The sequence below is a fragment of the Acinonyx jubatus genome, chromosome A3, assembly GCF_027475565.1.
Source record: "Acinonyx jubatus isolate Ajub_Pintada_27869175 chromosome A3, VMU_Ajub_asm_v1.0, whole genome shotgun sequence".
Lineage (NCBI taxonomy): Eukaryota > Metazoa > Chordata > Mammalia > Carnivora > Felidae > Acinonyx > Acinonyx jubatus.
This window is the reverse complement of record NC_069388.1, coordinates 49275225-49301543: the sequence shown is the minus strand read 5'-3', so window position 1 is coordinate 49301543 and position 26319 is coordinate 49275225. Positions and strand designations below refer to the sequence as shown.

The 26319-nt window shown below is 45.8% G+C and overlaps 1 protein-coding gene across 1 annotated transcript in view; it reads left to right on the top strand.

Annotated features, from left to right (window-relative positions):
• NINL (ninein like) overlaps positions 1-26319 on the top strand; it is a 172583-nt gene that overhangs the window by 116062 nt on the left and 30202 nt on the right. Inside the window, 6 exon segments of the mRNA XM_053200333.1 lie at positions 5911-6040; positions 8813-8922; positions 9898-10154; positions 10200-10226; positions 20991-21095; positions 22438-22507. Of these exon segments, the coding sequence (XP_053056308.1) occupies positions 5911-6040; positions 8813-8922; positions 9898-10154; positions 10200-10226; positions 20991-21095; positions 22438-22507 (699 nt within the window).

Below are 26319 nucleotides of genomic sequence, written 5' to 3'. Positions count from 1 at the left end.
TGAGCTGAAATCAAGTGGGATACATAACTGACTGGGCCACCCAGGCACCCCAGTGTTTCTTTTTCTAGCAGTTTGTTAGTTTGTTTTTAAAATTTTTTTAAAGTTCATTTTGAGAGAGATGGAGACCTCAGGCGCCAGTGGGAGGGAGAGGGGCAGAGAGAGAAGGAGGCAGAGAATTCCAAGCAGGCTCTGTGCTGTCAGCCAGCACAGAGCCCGATGCGGGCTTGAACCCACAAAACTGTGAGTTCATGACCTGAGCCGAAAACAAGAGTCAGACACTCAGTCAGTTAAGCATCTGACTTTGGCTCAGGTCATGATTGCACGGTTTGTGAGTTTGAGCCCCGCATGTGGGGCTCTGTGCTGACAGCTTGGAGCCTGGAGCCTGCTTCAGATTCTGTGTGTCCCTCTCTCTCTCTCTGTCTCTCTCTCTCAAAAATAAGCATTAAAAAAATAAAAAATAAAATAAAGTAAAATAAAATAAAATAAAAGGTGAGATTGACAGCTAGGCAGAAGCCTCTAGGAATTTAGTTCCTAAAAGGTAAGACAGGCAGAAGCTTCTACTAGAAATTCCCTTAGCTCGGAGTCAGGCTTGTGGTTTGGTATTGGGTGAGAGCTCTCTTCCTGGTACAGATGGAAAGGCTGCCTCCAAGGGATTTCTCTGGGATCTCGAACAACAGGGCACTAATCCCTCATGACCCAAGGGTTCTAGTAGACCTCATGATCCTATCACCTCCCAAAGTCCCGGCCTCCAAAACCATCACCTTGGGTGTTAAATCCTAACAGTCTCCAGCACATTCCCACAGCCTTTTCTTTGTCTCTGACATGGATATTTTTATTTATTTTTTATTTTTTATTTTTTATTTTATTTATTTATTTATTTATTTAAATTTTTTTTTTAACGTTTATTTATTTTTGAGACAGAGAGAGACAGAGCATGAACAGGGGAGGTGCAGAGAGAGAGGGAGACAAAGAATCTGAAACAGGCTCCAGGCTCTGAGCTGTCAGCACAGAGCCCGACGCGGGGCTTGAACTCACGGACCGTGAGATCATGACCTGAGCCGAAGTCAGACGCTTAACCGACCAAGCCACCCAGGCACCCCAGACATGGATATTTTTAAAGAGAGATTTTTAAACATTCTTATTTCGTGTTGTTCTGATACTTCTTTTGTATTAAATTAAGATTATGTGTTCTCAGCCAGACAGCATAGGTGATGTTAAGGTGTTGCCTAATTTCCCCATTGTATAGTTACTGGTTTTTTTTCTCCCATGCAACTAATAAGCAATCAGTAGGGAGACACTTAAAAATGACATAAACATCCTGTTCTTCATCAAAATTTTCCCTGGATTTAACATCCAATTGGATAGTATCCAGTCTTTACCATGATGGCTGCAAAATAATGATTTCCCAAGCCCAGCACTCATTTTGCATCTATCAGTTGGCCCTTGGTGTTCTCCTATAAGCCATAGGCGTCCTGTTCCTCTGCTCTTTGCTACTGGAGGGTCACTGCCTCTGGCTAATGGTGTTTTATTTTTATTTATTTTTAATTTTTTATGTTTTATTTTATATTAGAGAGACAGAGAGCACGAGCAGCAGAGGGGCAGGGAAATGGAGACAGAATTCAAAGCAGGCTCCAAGCTGTCAGCACAGAGCCTGATGCGGGGCTCGAACTCATGAGCAGTGAGATCACAACCTGAGCCGAAGTTGGGACACTTAACCAACTAAGCCACCCAGGAGCCCCCCTGGCTAATGGTGTTTTTAGAGTCAGTCTCCAGAGGTAGAGGCAACTTTCAACCTTCCCCGTGGTGTGTCACCCAACCTTTCCAACGTCACTGCTCTGCGTTTCCCTGTACTTTGTAACCAGGATATTTGTTAGCAGTGAGACTGTGCTTTCCCTTGTTGCCAAATCCTCTCCCTATTTAACTGTCATTTTAGCTTTTTGTTATGTCTTTCTCAATCTTAATTTTGTTGGCGAGGCTGCCTTTGATTAAAGGGGAGTGTGAATGTTAATCAGTGTTCTCTGTGATTTCATGTTTCTGCTGTTGCTTTGGGTGGACACTATAATGGAGGAGTGTGTCCTTGGTCAGACACCCCAAATGCAGATTTTCCCTTCCCTCATTTCCACACTGTTACAGATGGAATGCTTGTGTTTCCTCAAATTCTTATGTTGTAGCTTGTGCTCCCAGTGTGACAATGTTAGGAGGTAGGGCCTTTGGGGATGATTAGGTCATAAGGGTGGAGCCCAGTGAAAGGTATTAGTGATTTGTATAAGGGACCCCAGAGAACTCCCCCATCTGTTCCACCATGGGATAGGAAAAGACCACCAACTACCAACAAGGAAGCCCTCACCAGACACTATATCTGTCAGCACCTTGATCATGGACTTCTAGTCTCAGAACTATGAGAACTAAATTTCTGTTACTTATGAACCCTGTCTGTGGAAATTTGTTATAGAAGCCCGAATGGATTGAGACACACAACAACCCCTAACAGATGTCCCCACCATTGCCCATCTTAGGTGGTTCTTTATCTGCCCCCCTCCTTCCCCCACTTATATATATGCATACTCAGGCCCAGCTTGTAGTCCCAGCCAACCTGCTAGCACCATCTTCCTCTCTGGCACTTTCCAGTGCTGCTGTTGAAATCCCACCCTCCCCTTCATGCTGCCATATCAGGGCAATGGCCTTGTTGCCTTTCCTGGCTGGTGCAATAACGCCCTATAACTGTCTTTGGCACACCCAGTAAATGTGAGTCCATGTGAAAATAAACAGGCACCTGGTTCCCCAGCCCCACCAGACACCCACTGTATAGAGCTGAAACCCATGGCTGGTGCCTAGGATGGCACATGTCACCCTCATCAGTTAGAACTGAGCACATTCCCTGCTCTGTCTTCAGAGCAAAGAAGTCTATGGCTAGCGTAGCACCTAAGAGAACCTGTTTTCTGGTACTGCTGAATTTATGGGATGTGTGTATATTCTCAGAATACTCAATACAAGGTACACATGTAATTTTAAGTTTTTCTGTAGGCATACTGAAACATATAAAAAGAAATAATTTTAGTAACATTTAATCCATTATATCCACACAATTATCATTTCAACATATAATCAATATAAGCAATTTTTTAAGTTTATTTATTTTGACAGAGACAGAGCATGAGTGGGGGGAGGGGCAGAGAGAGGGGGAGAGGAGAGAATCCCAAGCAGGCTCCACAGTCAGTGCAGAGCAAGATGTGGAGCTTGAACTCATGAAACTGTGATATCATGACCTGAGCCAAAATCAAGAGTTGGACACTTAACTGACAGAGCCACCTAGGTGCCCCAATATAAGCAAATTTTTAATGAGATATTTTACATCCTGTTTTTGGAATCCAGTCTTTGAAATTCAGTGTAGATTTTAGGCTACAGCCATGTTGGTTCAGACTGACCATACCTGAGCTGCTTGGTGGCCTGTGTGGTGAGCACTGCCATCTTAGATATGCCAAAGCTAGAGCAGCAGTGATCACAGGCTGTGTCAGCAACCAGGCTGTGTACATTCTCTGCTCTGCAGACTTGCCCCAAAGCTCTAACTTGCTAGCCCTGCCCTTCTCCCCCCAGAGTTGCTCTTTCCATCGGGAAACTCTTATATTTGCCCAGGAGCTTCTGAATGAGGTACAATGACCCTTTGTGAAGGGTCTTACAGCATCTATGCAGAGCCTGTCCCTTCTCCTGCTGCCTAGAATTGCCAATAAGAGGATTCTTCTCCAGGGGAGATGCAGTTACAGACCAGGCGATGGCCGATAAGACCAGTTTTATTAAGATTAGGTTTATTCAGTGAGAGCTGCTTGGAGAAGAAACTCAAATAGCATTCAAAAACCAGAGAGGAACAAAACTAAAAGGCAACCAACAGAATGGGAAAAGATATTTGCAAATGACATATCGGACAAAGGGCTAGTATCCAAAATCTATAAAGAGCACACCAAACTCCGTACCCAAAAAACAAATAATCCAGTGAAGAAATGGGCAGAAAACATGAATAGACACTTCTCTAAAGAAGACATCCGGATGGCCAACAGGCACATGAAAAGATGCTCAACGTTGCTCCTCCTCAGGGAAATACAAATCAAAACCACACTCAGATACTACCTCACACCAGTCAGAGTGGCTAAAATGAACAAATCAGGAGACTACAGATGCTCGTGAGGATATGGAGAAGCAGAAACCCTCTTGCACTGTTGGTGGGAATGCAAACTGGTGCAGCTGCTCTGGAAAACAGTGTGGAGGTTCCTCAAAAAATTAAAACTAGATCTACCCTATGACCCAGCAATAGCACTGCTAGGAATTACCCAAGGGATGCAGGAGTACTGATGCATAGGGGCACTTGTACCCCAGTGTTTATAGCAGCACTCTCAACAATAGCCAAATTATGGAAAGATCCTAAATGTCCAACAACTGATGAATGGATAAAGAAGCTGTGGTTTATATACACAATGGAATACTACATGGCAATGAGAAAGAATGAAATATGGCCTTTTGTAGCAACATGGATGGAACTGGAGAGTGTTATGCTAAATGAAATAAGTCATACAGGGAAAGACAGATACCATGTTTTCACTCCTATGTGGATTCAGAGAAACTTAACAGAAGACCATGGGGGAGGGGAAGGGAGAAAAAAAAGAGAGGTTAGAGATGGAGGGAGCCAAAACATAAGAGACTCTTAAAAACTGAGAACAAACTGAGGGTTGATAGGGGGTGGGAGGTAGGGGAGGGTGGGTGATGGGTATTGAGGAGGGCACCTGTTGGGATGAGCACTGGGTGTTGTATGGAAACCAATTTGACAATAAATTTCATATTAAAAATAAAATAAAAATAAAATAAAACAATTAAATTAAATTAAATTAAATTAAATTAAATTAAATTAAAAATTTTTTAAAAAGACAAGACAGAGAGGGATGTGTGGAGCCTTGTGAGAGGTATGCCATGGGCTGGGCCCTGAATCCTCTCCATGTGGCCTTGGATGCACTTTTGGGAGTGTCCCAAAAGAAGAAGATGGCTGAAAGCTGCATCCTTGGAAGACACAGCATCACTTGTGCTATCCTCCAGGTTCGTCAGTCACAGGCCCACCGGGGTTCCAGGGAAGGAGGACTTAGATCCAGAGTCATGAGTGGATGTGGTAACACATGCAGCTGTGGGACCATCTAGGAAGGCAGCTATAAACTCTACCCTCTCTAGCCCTTTAAAAGTCAGATGACAGGGTGTGCTTGTTGAGATGTGTTTCATTCAAGTGTGGACAAAATTATGCTGGTTATAAATGAGACCCTTCCTCTGAAGCTTTCATGACCCCTCCTCCTCAAATCCCCTCACATCCACCTATGTGCATGCTCACCCACCATCCTTTCTGTTTGACACAGTCATTTTTCTTTGTGGCCCTTGGTCTGAAACACCTGGTATTCTCTTTTCTCAGTAGCTGTAGAAAGAACCCTTGGAAATTCAACAACAGAAAAGGAAAGAATCCCAGGACACATCCCAGACAGTGCTGTCTCACACCCACGTCACAACATCATTATGGTCTTAAACCACTAGAGTTTCAAATATTAATGGTTCTCTGTATTTTCTACATTCCTCCTCAATTTCCACTTCAGTCTTTTTTTTTTCTTAGCCCCTCCCGTGTATCCAGTGGTTGAAAGTGGTGCAGAGCATAAGAAAGTCAGGAAGTGGCCCTGAAAGTGGTGCAGAACATAAGAAAGTCAGGAAGAGCTTTCGTTAGGCTCACCTGTCATTAGGAAGCTAGAATACAGTTTAAGTGTTGTGTGCTGGAAGTCAGGGCCTGACACCTGGCTGCTCCCTGGGTGGGCCAGCTCCATACTGCTGTGCTCCTCACCACTCCTCAGGTGGCCATATTGGCTGCAGGGGGTGTCTGGCTCTGCTCTGTAGGACCTGCAGGACCACAACGACGAGCTGCAAACTGCACTGGAAGGCCTGCGGGCACAGCTGCCTCCGAGTTGGCGTGGCCGTCCCCATGCACAGCCAGAGGAACGGCTGCTCTCTGGACATGGCCCAACAGGTAGGAGCCCAGTCCTGGGAGGTAAGGGATTATGTGCTCCTGCTGTGGGAGAGCAGGGGCTGGTGGCAATGGATATCTGTCTGCCCCCACTGCATGAGCTGCCCCCTGATCCAGGGGCACTCTATAGGAGGGGGGGCCAGCTCCACAGCATGTCAGGCTTCCAGAGGGTCATGAGCCCCTTTGGACCAGCACATTTGGGAGAATGGCCTATAACCCAAGGCCAGGGACAATATCCAGAGCCTCAAGGGAAGAAGAGGGTGAAGGTTTTACCATTTAGGTAGAGATGGTGAAGTTATGATGACCTTGTAGTGACCTCAGGACAGGCATGACCTAGTAAGCCCCTTGGGTCGTGGGGAGGATCCATAGAGATGTCCCAGGGTGATCGTTCAGCATGGTTGGACACAGTCATTTAGGGAAGGGAAGGGAGGAGAGGAGAGGCTGGGGGTCAAACAGAGCATGAGGTCTGGTCTTAGGTCTGTAACAGCTCTCAGGGAAAGTGCTAGATTGTGTGAAATGCATCAGGGACTTCCGATATTCACAGAGGCCTCATATGGACCATGGCAGAATAGGGCTGATGTTTACTGCCTGGAATGTGTGGAAAGGGTCAAGGTGGGGTAGGGCCTTGGTACCTTGGTACCCATGCACAGAGCTGATGCTGAAGGTGTCACTTGAAAAAGATCAAGTCTTCCTGCTCCCCAACTCTTCAGCCTGTGAGGTTTGGGACAAGCTCCAAACACCAGGAGACCTCAGTGCCCTGTGTTTAACTTGTTGCCTCCTACTAGAGACCAGAATGGGTGGGGTGGGGGTTCAGATGCCCCAGCTGTCCCTGAGGTTTCCGTGGTTCCTCTGGAGGACAGGGTGGGTTTGGCTGGTTGCCGCCTTTCCTTACAGTTGTGTGCAGTCGGCAACATGCAAGTTCACATGGTGCCCATGGCTCCATGCATGCTGCTGCTGGTGGGAGTACACAAGGGGACCGCCAGGACTTCCCTACCTCTGGCCACTTGGCTGCCTCCACTGACTGCGTATCAAGGCAGAGTCAGCCCCTCAGAGAGCATCTTGTTCTCATCTGCAATCCTGAGAGCACTCAGAGCTACCATATTGTCCTAAAGCTGTTTACTTCATAAAACAGAAAAAAAAGTTTGTACCTAAGAGAGCCAACATGGGACCCTCCAAGGGGAACTGAGTGGGGCTTTCTGTGCATGTGGGTCCAGCTTCCTCGCCCCTTTAGGCCTTCTTTAGTGGAGTCTAATGGCTCCAAGTCCATGACTTGTAGTCTACAGCCCTCAGCTGGGAGGTGTTGGGGTATGGCCAGCACACTGGACATTATCACATCCTCAGGTAAGTGTTACATGTGGCTAGGTGGGCAGCCTGACCACAAGGAGGAACTTGTCCCTGGAAAGGAGCCCGGGATACACAGAGCATGGAACCTTTGTCAAGAGCCACCAACTTGTAACCCAGGGAGCAGCAGAGCTAGTGTCCTGTACCTTGGGTGGCCCTTGTCCAGAAGACCTTGGGTTGTGGCACTGAAAGGCAGCCTCTGGCTTTATGTCATCACTGATCTGCCCACCAAAGCCCTTTCTCTTTCCCTTTGCCCCCCCCCCCCATCTGATCACAATTTCCATCAGTCCCTTCAAAGGAGGGGGGGTTCTGTCTGCTGCCACAGGGGAGTCTTGGGGGAAGGGCTGTGTGGATCACGGTGGCTGTCCCATTAGTGCTTCCAGCTGGAGCCACTCCAGCCTGGTGTTCCTTCACCCAGGTCTGCTCAGCCAAAACCATGTGGCAGCTCTAGCTGTCAAGGGAGAGGCTGCTTTCTTTCCTAAGATGCTTGTCCTGACTTCTCTCAACCACATGGTTCTCAGTCTGTCACTTGTTTTCATGGAAAATAGTTAAGGGGTGTGTCATTTCCCTTCACTTTCCCAGCCCCAGACCCAACACAGATGAAACCTGAGCAGTAGCCAAAACCCACATTCTGAGTCAACTCTTTGGTGTGCCTCTCAACACACACAGCATTGGGAATGCCTGGTGCCCCAGGGGGTGCTGGTGGTGCTTGTGGTTCTATGGGTGCCTCACAAAATGAGCTGCAAGGACATCTGACATTGTTGGTCTGTGAGAAAAGTCATCTGGAATAAGTAGTCGCTTATGTCCTCTTTCCTGTGATCTGTCAGAAGCTTTGCTCCATGAGTATTTACCATGCCTAATGTATTTGTTGAAACTCCATATTATTATCATATAAAAGTAAGTAACATAGAGTCTCCAAGAAAACGGAGGAGCTAAGATAAAAAGATTGAAGAAATAGGCTTATAATGCCTCATCATAAAGCATTGACTGCTCCAGAAGTTAGTCTGTGCCTTGTCTGTCTTCCCAGTTCCTCAGGGTACCTGGCATCATCCAGGAACAGAATTCAGGGGGTAGTAAAAGTACCATGTATGCCATCTTTTAGGGAATCCAAGGGCCTGATGGTTTGTGCAGGGAGCCTCCTGGTTATATCTTTGAGGAACGAGTGTTAGGTCAAAGAGACCTGATTTCTGAAGAGCTCCTACTTTGAGAGCTCAAGATAACATTGCTTGTGGAAACCTTTGAGGGTCAGCTGTCTCCACCAGCACTGCGTTCCTTTTGCAGAAGGTGCCCATGGAAGGTTGTGCTTGGTGGGGGGCATGGTGGAGGAAGGCTGGGCTGAATACTCAGTGCTGTCCAGATGTCAGATTGGAAGGCTAGGAATAGACCCATGGCATCCTTGGCAGGTCATAAATGGAAATGTCTTCTCGTTTGCAGGCATCACTTCATTTGTGGGTGATTGCATTCCAGTGAGTTTAGAAACCGAGATAATGATGGAGCAGGTGAAGGAACACTACCAAGACCTCAAGATCCAGCTGGAGACCAAGGTCAGGGGGAGTGAGGATGGCCACAGGGACACAGAGAGGCTTCCTGCTGCATGCTAGAAAGCTTCGCTTGGCAGTGCACGTTTCCGCATGCACACGTGTGCCCTAGACTCTGGGCCCCATAGTAAGCCTGCTACGGGGGACAAAAGATTATGGGGAAATGTTTTAAAATAAAATGTACATTCTGCCTCACACCCTCTTTGGAAGTAGGCAAGAGATAAGGAAAGACCAATTAAGGGAGGGAATGAGGTTATGTGTACCCTAATTCACAAGGGTTGCACAAGGCCAGACCTCCCTGCTCACTCTGCTGAAGGGGAAGAACACCTCCTGGCTGTATTCTAAGCAGAAACAACCCTGGGATTGCCCCTTGTGGGGTACTCTGTGACCTTGTGGCCAGGACCCTGGCTGAGTCTGTCTTCTTAGATAAACTTCTCTCCTGCTCCGTTAGCAGATTGTAGTGGGTTTTGTTAAGGGACAGGATCCATGACTTGTTTTCATGATTTGTTGTCAGAGTTAAGAGTAGCAGCAAGGTGGGATTACATGTCTTGTGCTTGTGCCCTGGGCTCCCTGGATGCATTTGCTGGAAACTCCTGCCTCAAGGATGTTCAGAGTCACCTGCTGGTCTCATGAAGGTTCCCCAGTTCTCTCAGTTGTTTCACTCTCTGCCCTCCTTGGAGGCCTGACCAAGCACCTGGTCTGGTATGGTCCCAGCCTCTGTTCCCCACCTGCTGGACCTGCCCCCTGGGGCCCTTGTGAAGGTTATGCAAGACAACAGAAGCCCACAGCCACACTGCACCCTGGGGGAGGCTTGACTGTCATTAGCATAGCTGTTACCCTCACAAGCCTGTGCACTTTGTCGGGTCTCGGCCACCAGTTCTTTGGATGTTGTGCCTGGAAGTCCGTTATTTCTGTTTCACATTGTAAGGTAAGTCATTCTCAGGACCTCTTTATCTTTGCTGCTCACGTTTCTCTTCTCAGGTAAATTCCTATGAAAGGGAAATGGAGGTGATGAGAAGGGACTTTGCAAAGGAGAGGGAGGAAATGCAGCAGACCTTCAGGCTTGAGGTCCGTGTGTTGGAGTGCAGGAGGGCCGACCTGGAGGTGCTGCTCATGAAGTCTCAGGAGCTCATCCGAGGCCTGCAGGACCAGCTCCAGCAGGCTTCCCACAGCCCCTTGACAGAGAGGGCAGTGTTGGGACAGTGCTGTGCACAGGCGCTATCTGGCCCAGCCCAGCGGCTGGCCCAGGAACAGGACCCACTGAAGCAGGAGCAGCGCCAGAGGCATCGGAAGGAGCTTCAGCGAGTCAGGTTGGGTGCCGTGTCCTTTCAGGATCTCACATCTAGGGTTTCTTGCCAAGAACCCAAATTTGAAATTGCATTAGGCAAACTGCTCAGAATCACAGTGCCTGCTAACGGGGTGCTTTTTCTCAGGGCAGGTGGGTGAGCATTGAAAGGATCATAAGGATTCTTCCTTTGCATTAAAAATGTGTTAACTAGAGTAGAGGAGTTAAAATTCCTTGTAAAATTCTGCCTTAGACTCGCTGATAGCAAAGGTTCTTAAATGTTCTTCATTTAATATCTCATTCTAATTTTCCAGGATGTTGTATTATATAACACATGAGGAGATGGATAAAAGGTATAAAAGCCCTAAAACCATGGGAAAGACGAGTAATTTGGGTTAGTGAGGTTCTTGAAAAGGTCAAAATATATGAGCAAAGAGGAGGAAAGTTTTATTTGGAAAACGAATATGGCATTTTGTATCCAATGGTATCATGGTTATGTGAAAAATACCCATATGTCCATATGGGTCTGACTTAATACAGTGAATGACTAGTTATTTCAGCCATGGTGCTGGTTAGTCAGCCCCTCTGTGACTTGTGGGGAGTCTTGGACCCGCCCAGCTCAGGCGGGGATGACCACGCCCATACGTTGACCCAGGGCTGATCTGACTACTCACAGTGGAGGGGCCCACCGTACTTCCGCTCCTCATGGAGAGGCTGTGTAGGGCTCAGTGGAGTTCCAGTGGTGGAGCTGAGTACACATGGCATCAGTCACCCCCTGATTGCAGGATGTTTGCCACCTGTATATGGAAACGTGCCCTCCAGTCTGGGTGGGGTACACTTTCCCCTTCTTTGGCTTGATGATTGGGGGTAGCTCAAATACATGAGATGTGCTGTGAAAGACCAGACTGCCCTCCAAGTCTGTGGGTGTTCCCTCCTCCTTGCACTCCAGATGACACAGTGGAGGGGCCCCAGGCCCTTAAGGCCTGACAGGAACTGTCCCTCTCCTAGAGGACCATAAAGGTCATTTTTAAGCCATGTACTTCTTCTGAGCTTTAAGTTATTTTGTCTTAAGCCCCAGAGCTGTGTGATAAGGGTCTTGACCCAAGTCCTTCTAGACCCCACCAGCAACAGGGGGGGGTCGGTGCAGGGTAGCCCCTCCCACCATCCTGCGCTGTCCATCTGGAGGACCTTCTTGCTCATGGCCCCTCCTCAGGCTGGAGCTGGAGCCACATACAACCATATGTCCTGTCCTCAGGCCAGCACTGGCCAGGAGCAGAGAACACGCCCTTAGTGCCCCCACCTCAGCTGGGACCCCATTCTCCTGGGGCTGTCCTGGTTCCAGCAACTTACCAAATCTTCAAGGGTAGTTTTGACTGTGGGCAAGATTCACACGGCTCACTAAAGCTTTAGACCACTAAAGTTCTATCCTTAGAACTTCCTGTGATAGGGGACACGTCCTGTGTCTGCTCTGTCCATGATGGCAGCTATGAGCCACATGTGGTTACTGAGTCCTGGACATGTGGCCTGCATGACTCAGGTACTGAATTTTATCCTATTTAATTATAATCAACTTACACTAAAAGTCATCTGTGTGAGTGGCTTCATGTCAGCTTCTATATGTAGAACCCAAACCCACTGAAGAGATCCTCCAATAGACCCTCTAAGGAGGGTCCCAGGGCATGGATGGAGCTCTGGGGTGCATGGGAGATGAAGGGACAGAACAGGTCAGGCAAAGAGGAGGTTTGCAGTCAGGACAAGAAGAGCCTTTGAGGAGGCCTTTCCAACCCTGGGGGGAAGGGCTGGGCCTGGAGCTACACCCACAGTGCCTGTGATGTGCTCTGTTTCTGTAGGAAAGAGGCAGAAGTTGAGTTGAACCACAAGCTCTCAAGGACGGAAGCCTTACAGCAGACTGCCCACTGTAAGGACTTAGCGCTGCAGCCTCAGCAGGAGAAGGAAGAGCAGAAACACCTGCTGCAAGTCCATGAGGTGATAGAGCAGCATGATCTGGAGAAGGAGTGGAGGGAGGGCAAAGGGAAGGAGATCCTCCCACTCTGTGGAAGACAGCAGCTAAAGCTGCAAGAGCTGACAGGTGAGGAACAGATGCAACCATGCAGGTCCTCTGCCCTGGAGAAGGAAAGACTGGAGCTTGCCTGTAGGAAGCAAATGGGAAAGCTTATGCAGGAAGAAGACATGCTGCAGGCCTGCTTGAAGGATGGGCCAGCAGTGGCAGGTGATGACCAAGAAGGTATGGGTGGCCCCATGCCCCTCTGTGCAGGCAGGAGGGAGCAGTCACTGGTGTGGCAGGAACCTGGTGCTGGGCATGGCCATGGGCAAGCCAGGCACAGGGATGTGCCAGGCCGGTACTTGTGCCATATGGACCCCAGGCAGAGCCCAGCCCTAGACCCTGCCTTGGCCTGCAGAGGGTCCTTGGAGAACCTTGGCCTCAGAGAGGATGGTCAGGGTGTACTTGACCCTGAGGAGGTAGCTTCTGCCCCCCCAGGGAGGTGGTTACAGGTGCATCAACGTGGGGTGGACAAGAAAGCAGTCCTAGAGGAGCTGGTACCTCCTGCCATTGGCCCATCTGGTCTGAATCAGCCTGAAGCCCAGGAGCTGCTCTGGAAAACAGAGGGAGATGCCTCACCAGCTCAGCCCCCAACATCAGGCAGAGGAGAGACTGAGAGGCAGCCAGCCATTCTTGAGCGAGCTGGGAACCTGAGTGGGGGGCTGGCCCCCATGGGGAGCCAAGGGCAGGCCTTGGAGGAACAGGCCTGGTGTGGGAACAGCACCCTGGAGCAAGGGTGGCAGCACAGCAGTGACAAGGCCAAGGAGGGCACCTTGTTCTCCCACCTGCACCTTGCTGACCCCCAGGGAGCCAGGCAGGAACAGCTTGAGGTCCTGCGGGAGGAAGAGGCCAACATGGCTCTGGAGCAAGAGAAGGATGGCATGAAAACCAAACTGCTACAGCTGGAGTATGTCGTTTGGGCTCTGGAGAAAGAAGCAGATGCAAGAGAGAACAACAGGTTTGGTTTCTAAACATTCTTAGAATGCCTAGCTACACCTTCTAACCTCTACCACTGCCCCCCCCCCCCATGGGTTTCATGACAGCTGCTGATGGGGGTTATGTAATTCTTGTGCCTGTGCAGCGGTCATAAGCCCATCCCTGATCCTGGGCATCCCACAGGTCACCAGATAACCAACAAGTGGGCGGGGGCAGAGCTGGGTCATTCTGGGCAGCTAAGCTGACTGGTGTCCCCTGGTCTTCCTTAGGAAGTTCTTGCTGATCTCGCAAAGACAAAGACAGACTGTGTTTAGAGCCCCACTTCAATTCTGGGTCACCTGAGCCCTCTTCCTGCTGACTTTGAGCAGGACCTACTACTTTGCCCCACCAGCACATGTGCCAGGCACTGTCCTTGAACTGCAAGTTCCTGTGCTTTCTAAGTAGAGCAACAGAGGAGGCCAGCAGCCATCCAGGCAGCCCTGGCACCTTCTGGGAGGCTGGGGTGGGGCGTGAGTGCTCAGGGGGTTTCAAGATGCTGCTGCAGTTGATTCCTCTCCAGGGGAAGCCTCAAGGTGGGATGGTGTCCTGGAGATGTTGGTCTGTGGGCAAAGTGCAGAGAGCACCCAGGTGTGCATCCAGGCCCTCCTCCTTCCCAGGATCCCCTGGGGGACTCAGGCTGACACATGTTCTTTCTCAGAAGCCTAGAATTCTAGAAACTAAAGCTTTTCCAGATGCGGCAGCACATGGTCTTAGATGCTTTTCTGGCTCCTTAGGAGACTGATGGCTGCCCTGGGAGAGGTTATAGGTACTTGCATGCCAGGCACAGCCACGTGATATGGTCAGTGCTCTGTGTGAAGTGTCATTTAGTCCCATTAACCCCTACACAGCACACCTGTGAGGGGTCCACTTCCTGTGGAAATGGAGGCTCTGTCAAGTATTGTGTCACTTGTCCAAGTAGGTGACTTGGGTCTGTCTTGGAATGTGGTCACAGGTGTGTGGTGAGACCTGCATTCCAGCTCAGGCACCAGCTTCTGGGTCTGGGTGACTATGGTGGGGTAGCTTCCTTGGAAAAAAAAAAAGGAGAGTTGGGATTTATGTTAAACCAAACAGAATAAATGTCAGTGCACCACCCAGCTGACAAAAAATTATGAGCATAGCTATAAGTCCCTAGGCACCATTGCTAAGCCTCCTCTCTCCTCTCAGAGATAGCTGTCCTGAAGGGGCTGTTTATCAGTTTATAGACATTGCTTGATGTGCAGCCTCTTAGGTGGGTGTCTCTGAGCCATGTAGCACCTTGTTTGTGGTGGCCTGACTTCTAAATTTCCTTATCCATCAAGTTGCCATGGTGCCATGTCTCCAGTGGGCCACAGAGCACAAAATGAGTGTAGAACATGCACTTACTATATCCCAACTTCTCCATAGCAAGCCCCCCACAGGGGCTGGTCTCTGGCCCTATGGACACACTGTGGGGGCCTGTCCTGTGCATGAGTCCATGGTAGGCTCCAGGCACACCCAGGGCCTTGGGCACAGAAGCAGCCAAGAGCCTTGAATCGCACTGTGCCGTTCCTCTCGGACACCTCCCCATGGACAGGTGCGTGTGCCCACACCTGTGCTGTCCAGATTCCCCAGCCCAGTGCCAAGTGGTCTGCTGCTCACTGGCCTGAATCAGAAGGCTGCCCTTGTCCTCTCTCTGCTTTTCCTGGTCTGCACTCCCCACCTGTTGACCCTATAACTATAGTCACAGCTGTAGTCTCAGCAGGGTCTTTTGACAGTGTTTATGGGGCATCTTCTGTGTGGCAGTGCAGCTAGGGATTGCAGCAAAGAGCAGAACAGATGTTTACAGCTTTCAGCCCATGAGGGAGGCACCATGCTTCCTGCATGTCCAAGTGTCAGGAAGAAATGTGTTACCTTGTTTCAAGGATGAGGAAACTTAGAGGCCATGCTGCTGAAACCATGTACATTTTCCAGGGACATGTGCACATATGCTGAAAGCCTAGGTGAATGTATAGAAATGACCAACCAAAATTCAAGCTGATAGTTTTCTGGGAGGTGGGGGGTCAGGTCTGGGAAGGCAGGGGAGGCGCTGGGGCAGAAGCAGGCTTGGCCCAGCTTAGAAGGCTTTGGGGAACGAGAAGATAACTGTGCAGAGGGGGGAATGTAGATGGGAGCCAGCTCTCGTGGGCAGGGGAAGGGTTTTCAGGAGGCAGGCTGCTGGGGCTCTGAGCCAGGCAGCTGTGGAAAGGTGCTCTCAGGTAGCCAGGAAGACTGAGAAGAGCATATTGCAGGGACTGTGGGGTGGGTATAAAGGCAATGCGGAGGCCGGCAGAGGGCAGGGGGAGGTGGATATTACAGCTGTCCAGGCAAGAGGTGACAGTGGCTGGGGACCAGAGTGATGGCATCAGAGGTGTAGGAAGTTGACTGGCAGGGGTGTGGAGGCCAAGTTGATCAGTTATAGGAGGATGGGATATACACAAGGTGTTGGAAATGGGTCACAGAGCAATCAGAGGACTCCCCAGAAATGCCACTGACCAAGAAGTGGGGAGGGCAGGATTCAGTTACACATGAGGAGCCTGTGGTGTCTTTCGCAGAGTGTGGTGGGTGGAGAATTGAGGAAGGATCCCACAGAGGAAGGGGAAACCAAGGGGCTGCATTTTTAGGGGAAGAATCCTGGAAGGAGAGAGGAACACCTGTCTCTGAAGCCCTTGAGAGGCCGGTTCACACAAAACCAGCCTGGAAGGAATCTACCAGGCTCAGCAACATGCAGGTGCTTGCTGAGCTCATTGGCATCCCTCCAACCCCAATGCTGGGTCCCCAGTCCCAGCTCCTGCTCTGTGAGGGGAGTTCTGGCCCCAACACTAGCCAGGAGACCCTTGGCCACAACTCCCAGTGTATTGGCCTTGTGGCCACTTGTAAGTAAACACGTGCGACCACCTTCCAAACCCACAGCAGTTGTAGGCTCACAGGTTGGGCAGAACTCAGACTTACAGGATCTTGAAGGCCATGGTGAAGATTTGGGCCTTTATCATAAAAGAAAGCAAAGTGCAGAGAGATACACAACCAGATTTGGATTGTGAAAGAATTTCTGCCAGTATTTTAGAGAATAGCAGGAGTAACCTGAATATCCACAGGGTTAAATTTATCCACAGTCACCTCTCCTATTGCTATTTTGCTCTACACACACACAAATCTACACATACCCTTTTAAAATATTTTCTGAATCATTGGAGATAATTGCAGACATTATGACTCTTTACTGCTAAATGTTTCAACATGTTGTTCTGTAAGAACAAGGACATTCTCCTGCATATCCACAGGATCATTATCACATATGGGAAATTTAGCATGAATATGCTGCTATTTTTAATTTGCACTCTACATCCAGATTTCACCAGTTGTTTTGGTATGTTCTTTCTAGATTGTTCACTCAACCTATATCTAATCAAGGATCAGGCCATGCATTTAGTTAATCATATCTCTTTAATATCCTTTTTTAAAAAGTTTACTTATTGAGAGAGAGAGAGAGAGAGAGAGAGAGAGAGAGAGAGAGAGAGCATGCATGCTCGAGCATGGGGCTTGATCCCATGAACTGTGAGATCATGACCTGAGCCGAAATCAAGAATTGGTTGCTCAACTGGCTGAGCCACCCAGGTGCCCCATATCCTTTAATCTAAGAGTGTATCCATCTTTTTTTATTAATTTTTTTGTCAGTGGATGTTGACTTTTTTTTTATCATGGTAAAATATACCTAATGTAAAATCAACCATTTTAATTGCTTTTAAGTATATAATTTGGTGGCATCATGTATACACAATGTGCAGTCATCACCACTGACTACTTCCAAAACTTTTTCATCATTCCAAACAGAAACTCTGTACCTATTAAACAATAATTATTGCTAGTATTTTATGAGGATTTTAGCATCAATATTGGTAAAGGATATTGGTCTCTAGTTTTCCTGTACTGTCTTTATCTGGCTTTGATATCATAGTAATGCTGGCCCTGTGGAACGAATTAGGAAGTGTCCCCTCCTCCTCAAATTTTGGAAGAGTTTGAGAAGTATTAGCATTTTCTTCTTTAAATGTGTGGTAGAACTCACCAGGGAATCCTGGTAGCTCCTGGGCATTTCTTTGTTACAAGTCGTTTGATTAACTAACTCAATCTCCTAACTAGTCATAGGTCCAATTAGATTTTTTATTTCTTCATGAGTCAGTTTTGGCATATTGTGTGTTTCTAGGAATTTGGACATGATGTTTTTGAAAAATCAAGACCAGGTGTTTTGCAGAATTCCTCCATTTGGATGCCTGATTTTCCCCTTGGTTAGATTCCTTCTTATATCTCATGCCTTCTTTATAGGATCTTTTTCTTTCTAATGTGTAGTCTTTAGAAGTTCCCTTAGTGAAACTCTGTTGGAGTAAATTCCCTCAGTTTCTGTTTATCTGAAAATGTCTCAAAATTTCCCTCTTTTTTGAAAGATAGTGTTCCTAGGAACACAAATCTAGGTTTAAGGGCTGTTCTCTGCCCTTTGAACATATTCAGTATCTTCAAGATTCCACTGTTGACATTAAGTAGTCTACTCTGTTTAGTTATTGCTGTATATGTGTATTAATTTTCTATGGCTGCTGTAACAAATTACCACAAAGTTAGTGGCTTAAAATAACACAATTTATTATTTTATAGTTTTGGAGCTTAGAAGGAAATGGGTATGACTGGACCAAAATTAAGATGTTGGCAGGGTTGCCTTCCTGTAGTTATAGAAGATAATTGCTCTTCTTGCCTTTTCTAGCTTCTGTGGGCTGTTTGCATTCCTTGTTTTTGGCCCCCTTCCATCTCTAAAGACAGTGATGACTGGTCAGGTCTGCCTTACATCACATCATTCTGATACCCACTATCCTGCCCCTTCCCTCCACGTTTAAGGACCCTGTGATTACATTGGGCCCATCTGGAGGATTCAAGATTTATAGCTGTAGCTCATTCATATGGTTCATTGCTGTGGAGTGTTATGTGAATATACTACAATTTACTCATTCACTTGTTGATAGGCAATTTGAGTAGTGTTTAGTTTAGGTTTTGGTCATCACAAATAGTACTGCTAAGAAAGTTCTTGTCCATGTCTTTTGGAACATTTATGTTGGAGTGTACCTAAGAATGGAATTGTCAGGTGATAGGGCATAGGTGTGGTTTTCTTTCTACCTACTGTATTTAGAAAAGCATTGTGCCCATTGAATTTGTGTCTTATGAAAAACTTCCAGCCATTATTTATTTATTCTTTTTTTTAATATGAAATGTATTGTCAAATTGGTTTCCATACAACACCAAATGCTCATCCCAACAGGTGCCCTCCTCAATACTCCTCACCCACCCCCACCCACCCCCCGTCAACCCTCAGTTTATTATTCTTTAAGTAGACTTCACATCCAGCATGGAGCTCATTGTGGGGTTTGAACTTATCCTGAGATCAAGACCTGAGCTGAGATCAAGAGTCAGACACAACCAACTGAGGCATCTAGGCGCCCCTTCCAGCCATTATTTTTAAAACATGGATTTTCCTCTTGCTCTACAATTAGATGTATGATGTTAGAGCTTTTCACTTTCCCTCCATTTCTTCCCTTCCATATCTTCTTTTCTCACTTGTCTCATTCTGGGTGTTTTTTTTTCCCCATTTCTGTGTTCCAGATCAGTAATTCTTCCTTCAGCTCTATCTAAATCTGCCGTTTAACCCATTCAATGAGGTTTTAGTTTGACATTGCCTTTTTTTTTTCATTTCCAAAAATCCTATTTTGTCCTGTTTGGTCTGATCATTTTTGATAGGTTTTTGTTGCTTATTTATTTTTTTATTTCCATCTTTTATTTGCATAAACATTTTATAATATTTATCTCTAGTTTGTGTCTGGTAATTCCAATATCTGAGGTTCCTATGGGATCTAATTCTATTGTTTTGCTTCTGCTGCCTCTCAGAGGCAGCTTTTTTCCATGTATGTTGTGGTGATCTTTGTAAGCTAATGTTTACATGATGTTAATCACTGGGAATCTCAGGAGCCATAGTAGGGTGCTTTCTGCAGAAAGGGTAGGTATTGCATTTGCTGAGAATTGAAAGCCTCCCAATCCAGGGCCACTTTAACCTCCTTTTAGGGCACTGGCTTAATGCAGGAGTCCATGCTGCTGATGGCAGTGCTGACATAGGCATTGGCCTCAGGGTAACTCTATCTTTGTGTTGCTTAATACTCAAAGCTGGGGTTTCAGCTTCCAGGTTTTTATTTTGTTAGAGGGCCCTTGGAGGTTTCCATTACCATCTGTGAGGACAATCACCCATTATATGATCAGCCTCACACTTCTCTAATTGCTTGGTGTGGTGAGGAGGTGGATAGGATAAGACACCATCAGCTTATCTGAGGTCCAGGAAGCTTTAAGTGGGAACTGCCCCCCTTCCGCCCGCCCCTCCCCCCCCATCTGCACTGAATCAATTTTTTTCCCATTCTGGAGTCAGAATGGTACTTTCCAAACACAGACCTCATTTGTTTCACTCCCCTGCTTAAAACCTTTTACTGCTTTAAAAATTCCAATAATTAACCTTTCCTTATTTTTCCCTTTAGTTTCTCATGAGATAAAATGAAGTCATATTTATGCTTATTAAGAAGACATTTATGCTTGGTATTATAAGCATATTACATAAAATGAACATGACAAGATCACATGGCTTTAAGTATTTTTCGCTTAAAACAATTAGAAGCTAATGCCAGATAAGGACCAATGGGGGAAATAAATGTCAACCAGACCAGTATCTACTAAGAATAAATTTCTTTCTTTTTTTTAAATGTTTATTTATGTTTTGAGAGAGAGAGAGAGAGAGAGAGAGAGAGAGAATAAGTGGGGTAGGAATAGAGAAAGAGGGAGACGCACAATCCGAAGCAGACTGCAGGCTCTGAGCTGTCAGCACAGAGCCCAGTTTGGGGTTAGGACCCACAAACTGCGAGATCATGACCTGAGTTAAAACCAGACGCTCAACTGACTGAGCCACCCAGGCGCCCCTGAAGAATAAATTTCTTGTCCAGCAAATATGGGTTTTAAGCTGTCTCTTTCATGATCTTTACTGGTAAATTGCTCATCTATCATACGTCACTAGTGTTACATTAGTGGAGACCTCTAAGTTATAAGAGAGCAAAAGTGGCTCCAGGCAGACATGGTTCATGTGGTAACTGTTCATGCTTGCTTCTTTCCATTGAGGCCTCTACCTTCTGTCAGGTATGATGCCCACTAATATGGACATCTTCCCAGTTTCTCCTCCCTAGTGTTGACCTCAGAGTGTACAATGAGGGGAGCTCTCACTAAAAAGGAAAATGTGTTTTGGTCTTCTGATTCCTTATGTTCCTGAGCTCTATGTCAGAGTTCCTTGGTGGGAGATGAATATCCTTTGCCGTAACCTGAGGACACACAGCCAGCGTTGTGCATTCATACCAACTGTGAGCATACTCCTATTGCAGTTAGTGGTTGCAAGATGCAGTAACAGATTCCCTATAAACATAAACAGAACCAAGGTGCTGAATACATTAGTGAGTTGTTGATTGTGTGACTGTTTTAGAAGGTAAGAAAGCTTTATTTTCTGTAGCTTATTGCTTAGGAGATGCAAACCATAGCATGTTAGCTGTGCATAGAAAAAATAACAGTGTGCCCTGTGCCATCATCCAGGGATGATGCAAGATCACCATGACTTCCAGCTGCAAGACCAGACTCATGTGGACTGCATGTGGCCAGCTCCTGGAGTCCCCAGCTTCTTTTTTTCAATTTTTCATGCAGAATCGAGTTGGATAGGCTTTCTGAAGAAAATACATTGTTGAAAAATGAGCTGGAAAGGATTCAGCAAGAGCTTGAAGCTGCAGAAAAGACAAATGATGCACAGAGGTAAGGGCCCTGGCTCAGTCATTATAACTGGACTCCAGTCTGCAACATGCTTTGCTTTTTGTGCAATGGGCTTAGAAGGTACTGCTGTGGAAAGTGGGAAGTGTTAACACACCAACGCTGAGTTCCAGAAAACCACAAAGGCGAGCCATGCTGACCTCTGACCAGCCCTGATAGGCGTGGGAGGGCTCAGATCCCTTTCCAGATGTTGGCAGCCACGTTCATTCCTGGGCTCCTAAGTATGAGGTAGAACATGTGCACACTGCGGCACAGTCAGCACCGCGGTGGACAGCTCCAGCTTGGGCCACTTCTCTCTGAAGTCTGTATAAGCACTTTCCATCCCATGGAGCTGCTCCATATCACGCCTCAGGGTGGGGGTGGGGGACAGTGAGTATTTCTTTAGCAATAAGAGATGCTTCTGGGGCCATTTTGGAATCTGTTTTTTCATGTTTTGATAATGATTTTAGTTGGGCTTCTCCATGGTTTGTGGATTTCAGTGGGTTAGAATAAGGGGTAGAGGTGGGGAAGGGGAGCAGGAACTGAGGCAGGAGAGACTGTGTTTGTGGAGGGGAGAAAGCACAGAGTACCCATCTGTGGCTTTCTGCTTTCACTACTGTAGTCTTATCCAAGGACAGTTTGTTTGACTTTTTTTTTTTTCATCTCTGAAGTTCAACATGATTAAAATATGGCATCCCCAGAGCAGATGGTCAACAACTGGTTGGTATTATGTTACAGCATTTCAGAAATCTAAAAGTTTTTTTTTTCAACGTTTATTTATTTTTTTTGGGGGGGACAGAGAGAGACAGAGCATGAACAGGGGAGGGGCAGAGAGAGAGGGAGACACAGCATCGGAAACAGGCTCCAGGCTCTGAGCCATCAGCCCAGAGCCTGACGCGGGGCTCGAACGCACGGACTGCGAGATCGTGACCTGGCTGAAGTTGGACGCTTAACCGACTGCGCCACCCAGGCGCCCCTAAAAGTTTTTTTCCCCTCTAGAAACTGTTGTTTCTCTAATCTGCTGCCAGGGCCCATTTCCCAACAGACCCCAGCAGATATAAGGCTGTTTTGTTTTGGTCCTATTTATGCTGCTTAGTGTGACTCGTCACATATTTTCTAAAGAGATATTACTATGTGTGACTGAAGAATGTCATGGAGGGTGTTTGTTCTTATGGTATTGGCAGTGTTCCTCTGGTTCCGAGGGTTGGGGTCCCGACTGGATGGGCAGCGGCAGTAGTGTAGAACAGTGACAGAGCAGGTGTGAGTGTCTGTTTTGTGGCTGTGAACCCAATGATGGGAAAAAGAAACTGGCTGGTCAGTGACATTGTTAATTTTGCTTCTCCAATAGGAAGGAAATCGAGATTTTAAAGAGAGACAAGGAAAAGGCCTGCTCTGAAATGGAGGAACTCAACAAACAGGTCAGGTATTGACTCCTGCATGACGCTTAACACCACTCTCCTTTTTTCATTATTTTGAGATCATTTCAAACTTACAGAAAGGAAGGACAGAACTTTTTTCTGAAAGATCTGAGAGTGATTTGCCAAGCCATCCGTCCCTTTCCTGACTCAAAGGATATGAACGTGGATGCAAAAGTGCTGTCTGAGCCTCCACCCCATTGAGCTTTGCCAGCTGTCCTCTCACCTTCAGAGGTGAGAGGTGAGAGGTGGCTCCTTCAGTTGGTTCTTGGTTTTTAGGACCAGGGTGCTTTTGAAGATTATAAACAGTTATTTTGTAGGAAGTAACTCTGTTTGGTTTGTCTGATGTTTTCTTGTGATTAGATTTAGATTAGGTCTCTTTGTCCCATAATTTGTCCCATTACTAGTGATGTTGGCTTTGATTCCTGGCTAGGTGGTGTTGGCCAGGCTTCTCCACAGTAAGGTTACTTTTCCCTTTGTTATGGTGAGTATTGTATGGTAGATACTTTAATATTATGTAAATACCCCATTCCCCATCGAAGTCTTACCCTTTATTTTAGCATCCTTTATTTCTTGCTGTGATGGTGGCCAGTTGGTAACTAATTCCACCATTCCTTTTATGTTTATTGGTATTTCAAATGTGTAAGGAAGAGCTTTCTTTTCACTTATTTATTCATTACATTATCCTATTATTATCCTAGGTTCCTGCTTTTTCTCAATGGGTTATAATACATTACTATCAGTATTTATTTTCGTGCTCAAATTGTCTCAGATTTGGCCAATGAGAGCCCCTTCTCAGTGGTTTCTGGTCCTCCAGATGAACCCTGATCATTTTTTGAGCACTTCTTTACTTTCTGGTACCCCCAGATATTCCAAGTTCATCTAATACTTCCCCTGCCTGAGCCCTATAATCAGCTACTCCCCCAAGGAGCTTCTGGTGACTGTTAGTGTAGAATAGTGTTTGGAGACCAAGACCTGGGCACCAGGAGTGCCCACTGCTCCTGGGGTGTCACTACTTCCAGGCATAGTTAGTGGATAGTTATGGAGTGTGTATGTACTTAGAGTTTCATCAATGAATGTGCATGTAGTTTCATGAATATTTATTTATATCTGTCTCTCTATTGAAAATCATGAATTCAAACCCATATATGCAGTTCCCACCTAATATCTTAGGGATGATCCTAGTTTCTCCCTTTCTATATTTGTAACTCATATCTCCAACAGTGAGAATCCTGGTTTCTATCCTCAGAAGATGTACTTACTGTTGATTAGTCTCCTTTATCCCATGCATAAATGCCCTTCCCGTTTTGTTTCAGCACTGACCCCACACTAGTCCTCTCTCTGCCCTCTTACATGGATGCTTTCATATTTGGTCTCCTTTAGTGGTTTTTGGGTGGATTATTAAGGAGGAAGCACACAAGCTGGGATGTGTCATTCTTGTTTTTCTTTATTCTTTTTTAAATTGGTATTGTTATTAATGATTATAGACTCATGTAGTTATAAGAAATATAGAGAAATCCTTTAAACACTTTGACCAGTTTCCCCCAACGGTAACATTTATTTAAATTTCACTTAGTTAACATACAGTGTAATATTAGTTTCAGGTGTACAATATAGTGATTCATCACTTACATACAACACCTAGTGCTCATCATGATAAGGGCACTCATTAGTCCCCATCACTTATTTCACCCATCCCCCCACCCACCTCCATTCTGGTAACCATCAGTTCTCTATAGTTAAGAGTCTGTTTCTTAGTTTGCTTCTCTCTTTTTTTCTCTATGCTCCTTTGTTTTGTTACTTAAAATTTTTTTAAACATTTTACTTATTTTTGAGAGAGACAGAGTGCGAGCAGGGAAGGGTCAGAGAGAAAGGGAGATACAGAATCCAAAGCAGGCTCCAGGCTATGGGCTGGAGCCCAACACGGGGCTGGAACCCACAAACTGTGAAATCATGACCTGAGCCAAAGTCGGACAATTAACCAACTGAGCCACCCAGGTGCCCCTCCTTTGGTTTGTTTCTTAAATTCCGCATACGAGTGAAACTATATGGTATTTGTCTTTCTGTGATTTATTTCACTTAGCATTATACTCTCTAGCTCCATTGTGTCATTGCAAATGGAAAGATTTTATTCTTTTTCTATGGCTGAATAATATTCCAGTGTGTGTGTGTGCGTGTGTGTGTGTGTGTGCACGCGCACGCGCGCGTGCATACTTACAAACATACACTCCACATCTTTTTTATCCACTCATCAATCAGTGGACACTTGAGCTATTTCCATAATGTGGCTATTGTAGATAATGCTCCCATAAACATTGGAGTGTATATATGCCATTGAAATAGTATTTTTAGTATATATACTGTTGAATTAGTATTCTGTGGATAAATACCTAGTAGTGTGGCTGCTGGATTACAGGGGAGTTCTATTTCTAAGTTTTTGAGGAACCTCCATGCTGTTTTCCAGAGTGGCTGCACCAGTTTGCATTCCCACCAACAGTACAAGAGTGTTCCCCTTTCTCCACATCCTCGCCAGTGCCTGTTGTTTCTTGTATTGTTGATTTTAACCATTCTGACAAGTGTGAGGTGATATATCATTGTAGCTTTGATTTGTATTTCTCTGGTAATGAGTGATGTTAATCATCTTTTCCTGTGTCTGTTGACCATCTGAATGTCTTCTTTGGAAAAATGTCTATTCATGTGTCCTTCCCATTTTTAAATTGGATTGTTTTTTGGCTGTTGAGTTTGATAAGTTCTTTATATATTTTGGATACTAACCTTTTATCAGATATGTCATTTGCAAATATCTTCTCCCATTCCATAGGCTGCCTTTTAGTTTTGTTGATTGTTTCCTTCATTCTATAGAAGCTTTTTATTTTGATGAAGTCCTGATAGTTTATTTTTGCTTTTGTGTCCCTTGCCTCAGGAGGCATATGTAGAAAGAAGTTGCTATGGCTGATCTCAGAGACATTACTGCCTATGCTCTCTTCTAGGATCTTTCTGGTTTCAGGTCTCACATTTAGGTCTTTAATCCATTTTAAGTATAATTTGGTGCATGGTGAAAGAAAGTAGTCCAGTTTCATTCTTCTGCATGTCTCTGTCCAGTTTTCCTAGCACCATTTGTTGAAGAGACTGTCTCTTTCCCAATGGATATTCTTTCCTGCTTTGTCAAAGATTAAATGACCATACAGTTGTGGGTTCATTTCTGGGTTTTCTATTCTGTTCTATTGATGATTGTGTCTATTTTTGTGACAGTTCCATACTGTTTTGATTACTACAGCTTTGTAATATAGCTTGAAGTCCAGAATTTTCTGTGATGTCTCCAGCTTTGCTTTTCTTTTTCAGGATTGCTTTGGCTATCTGGTGCCTTTTGTGGTTGCATACAAATTGTAGGGTTTCTTGTTCTAGTTCTGTGAAAAATACTGTTGGTATTTGGAAAGGGATTCTATTAAATGTGTAGATTGCTTTTGGTAGTATAGATATATACTATATATACTATAAATATATATAGATATATCTGGTAGCATAGATATAATGTATAGATATATATTTTAGCAATATTTGTCCTTACCCATGCACATGGAAGTCTTTCCACGTTTTTGTGTCATTTTCAGTTTCTTTCATCAGTGTTTTATAGTCTTTCAGCTCTTTGGTTAGGTTTATTCCTAGGTATCTTATTGTCTTTGTGTAATAATAAATGGACTGATTCCTTAATTTCTCTTTCTGCTCCTTCATTATGTCTAAAATGCAGCAGATTTCTGTGCATTGATTTTGCATCCTGCAACTTTACTGAATTCTTTTATCAGTTCTAGCAGTTT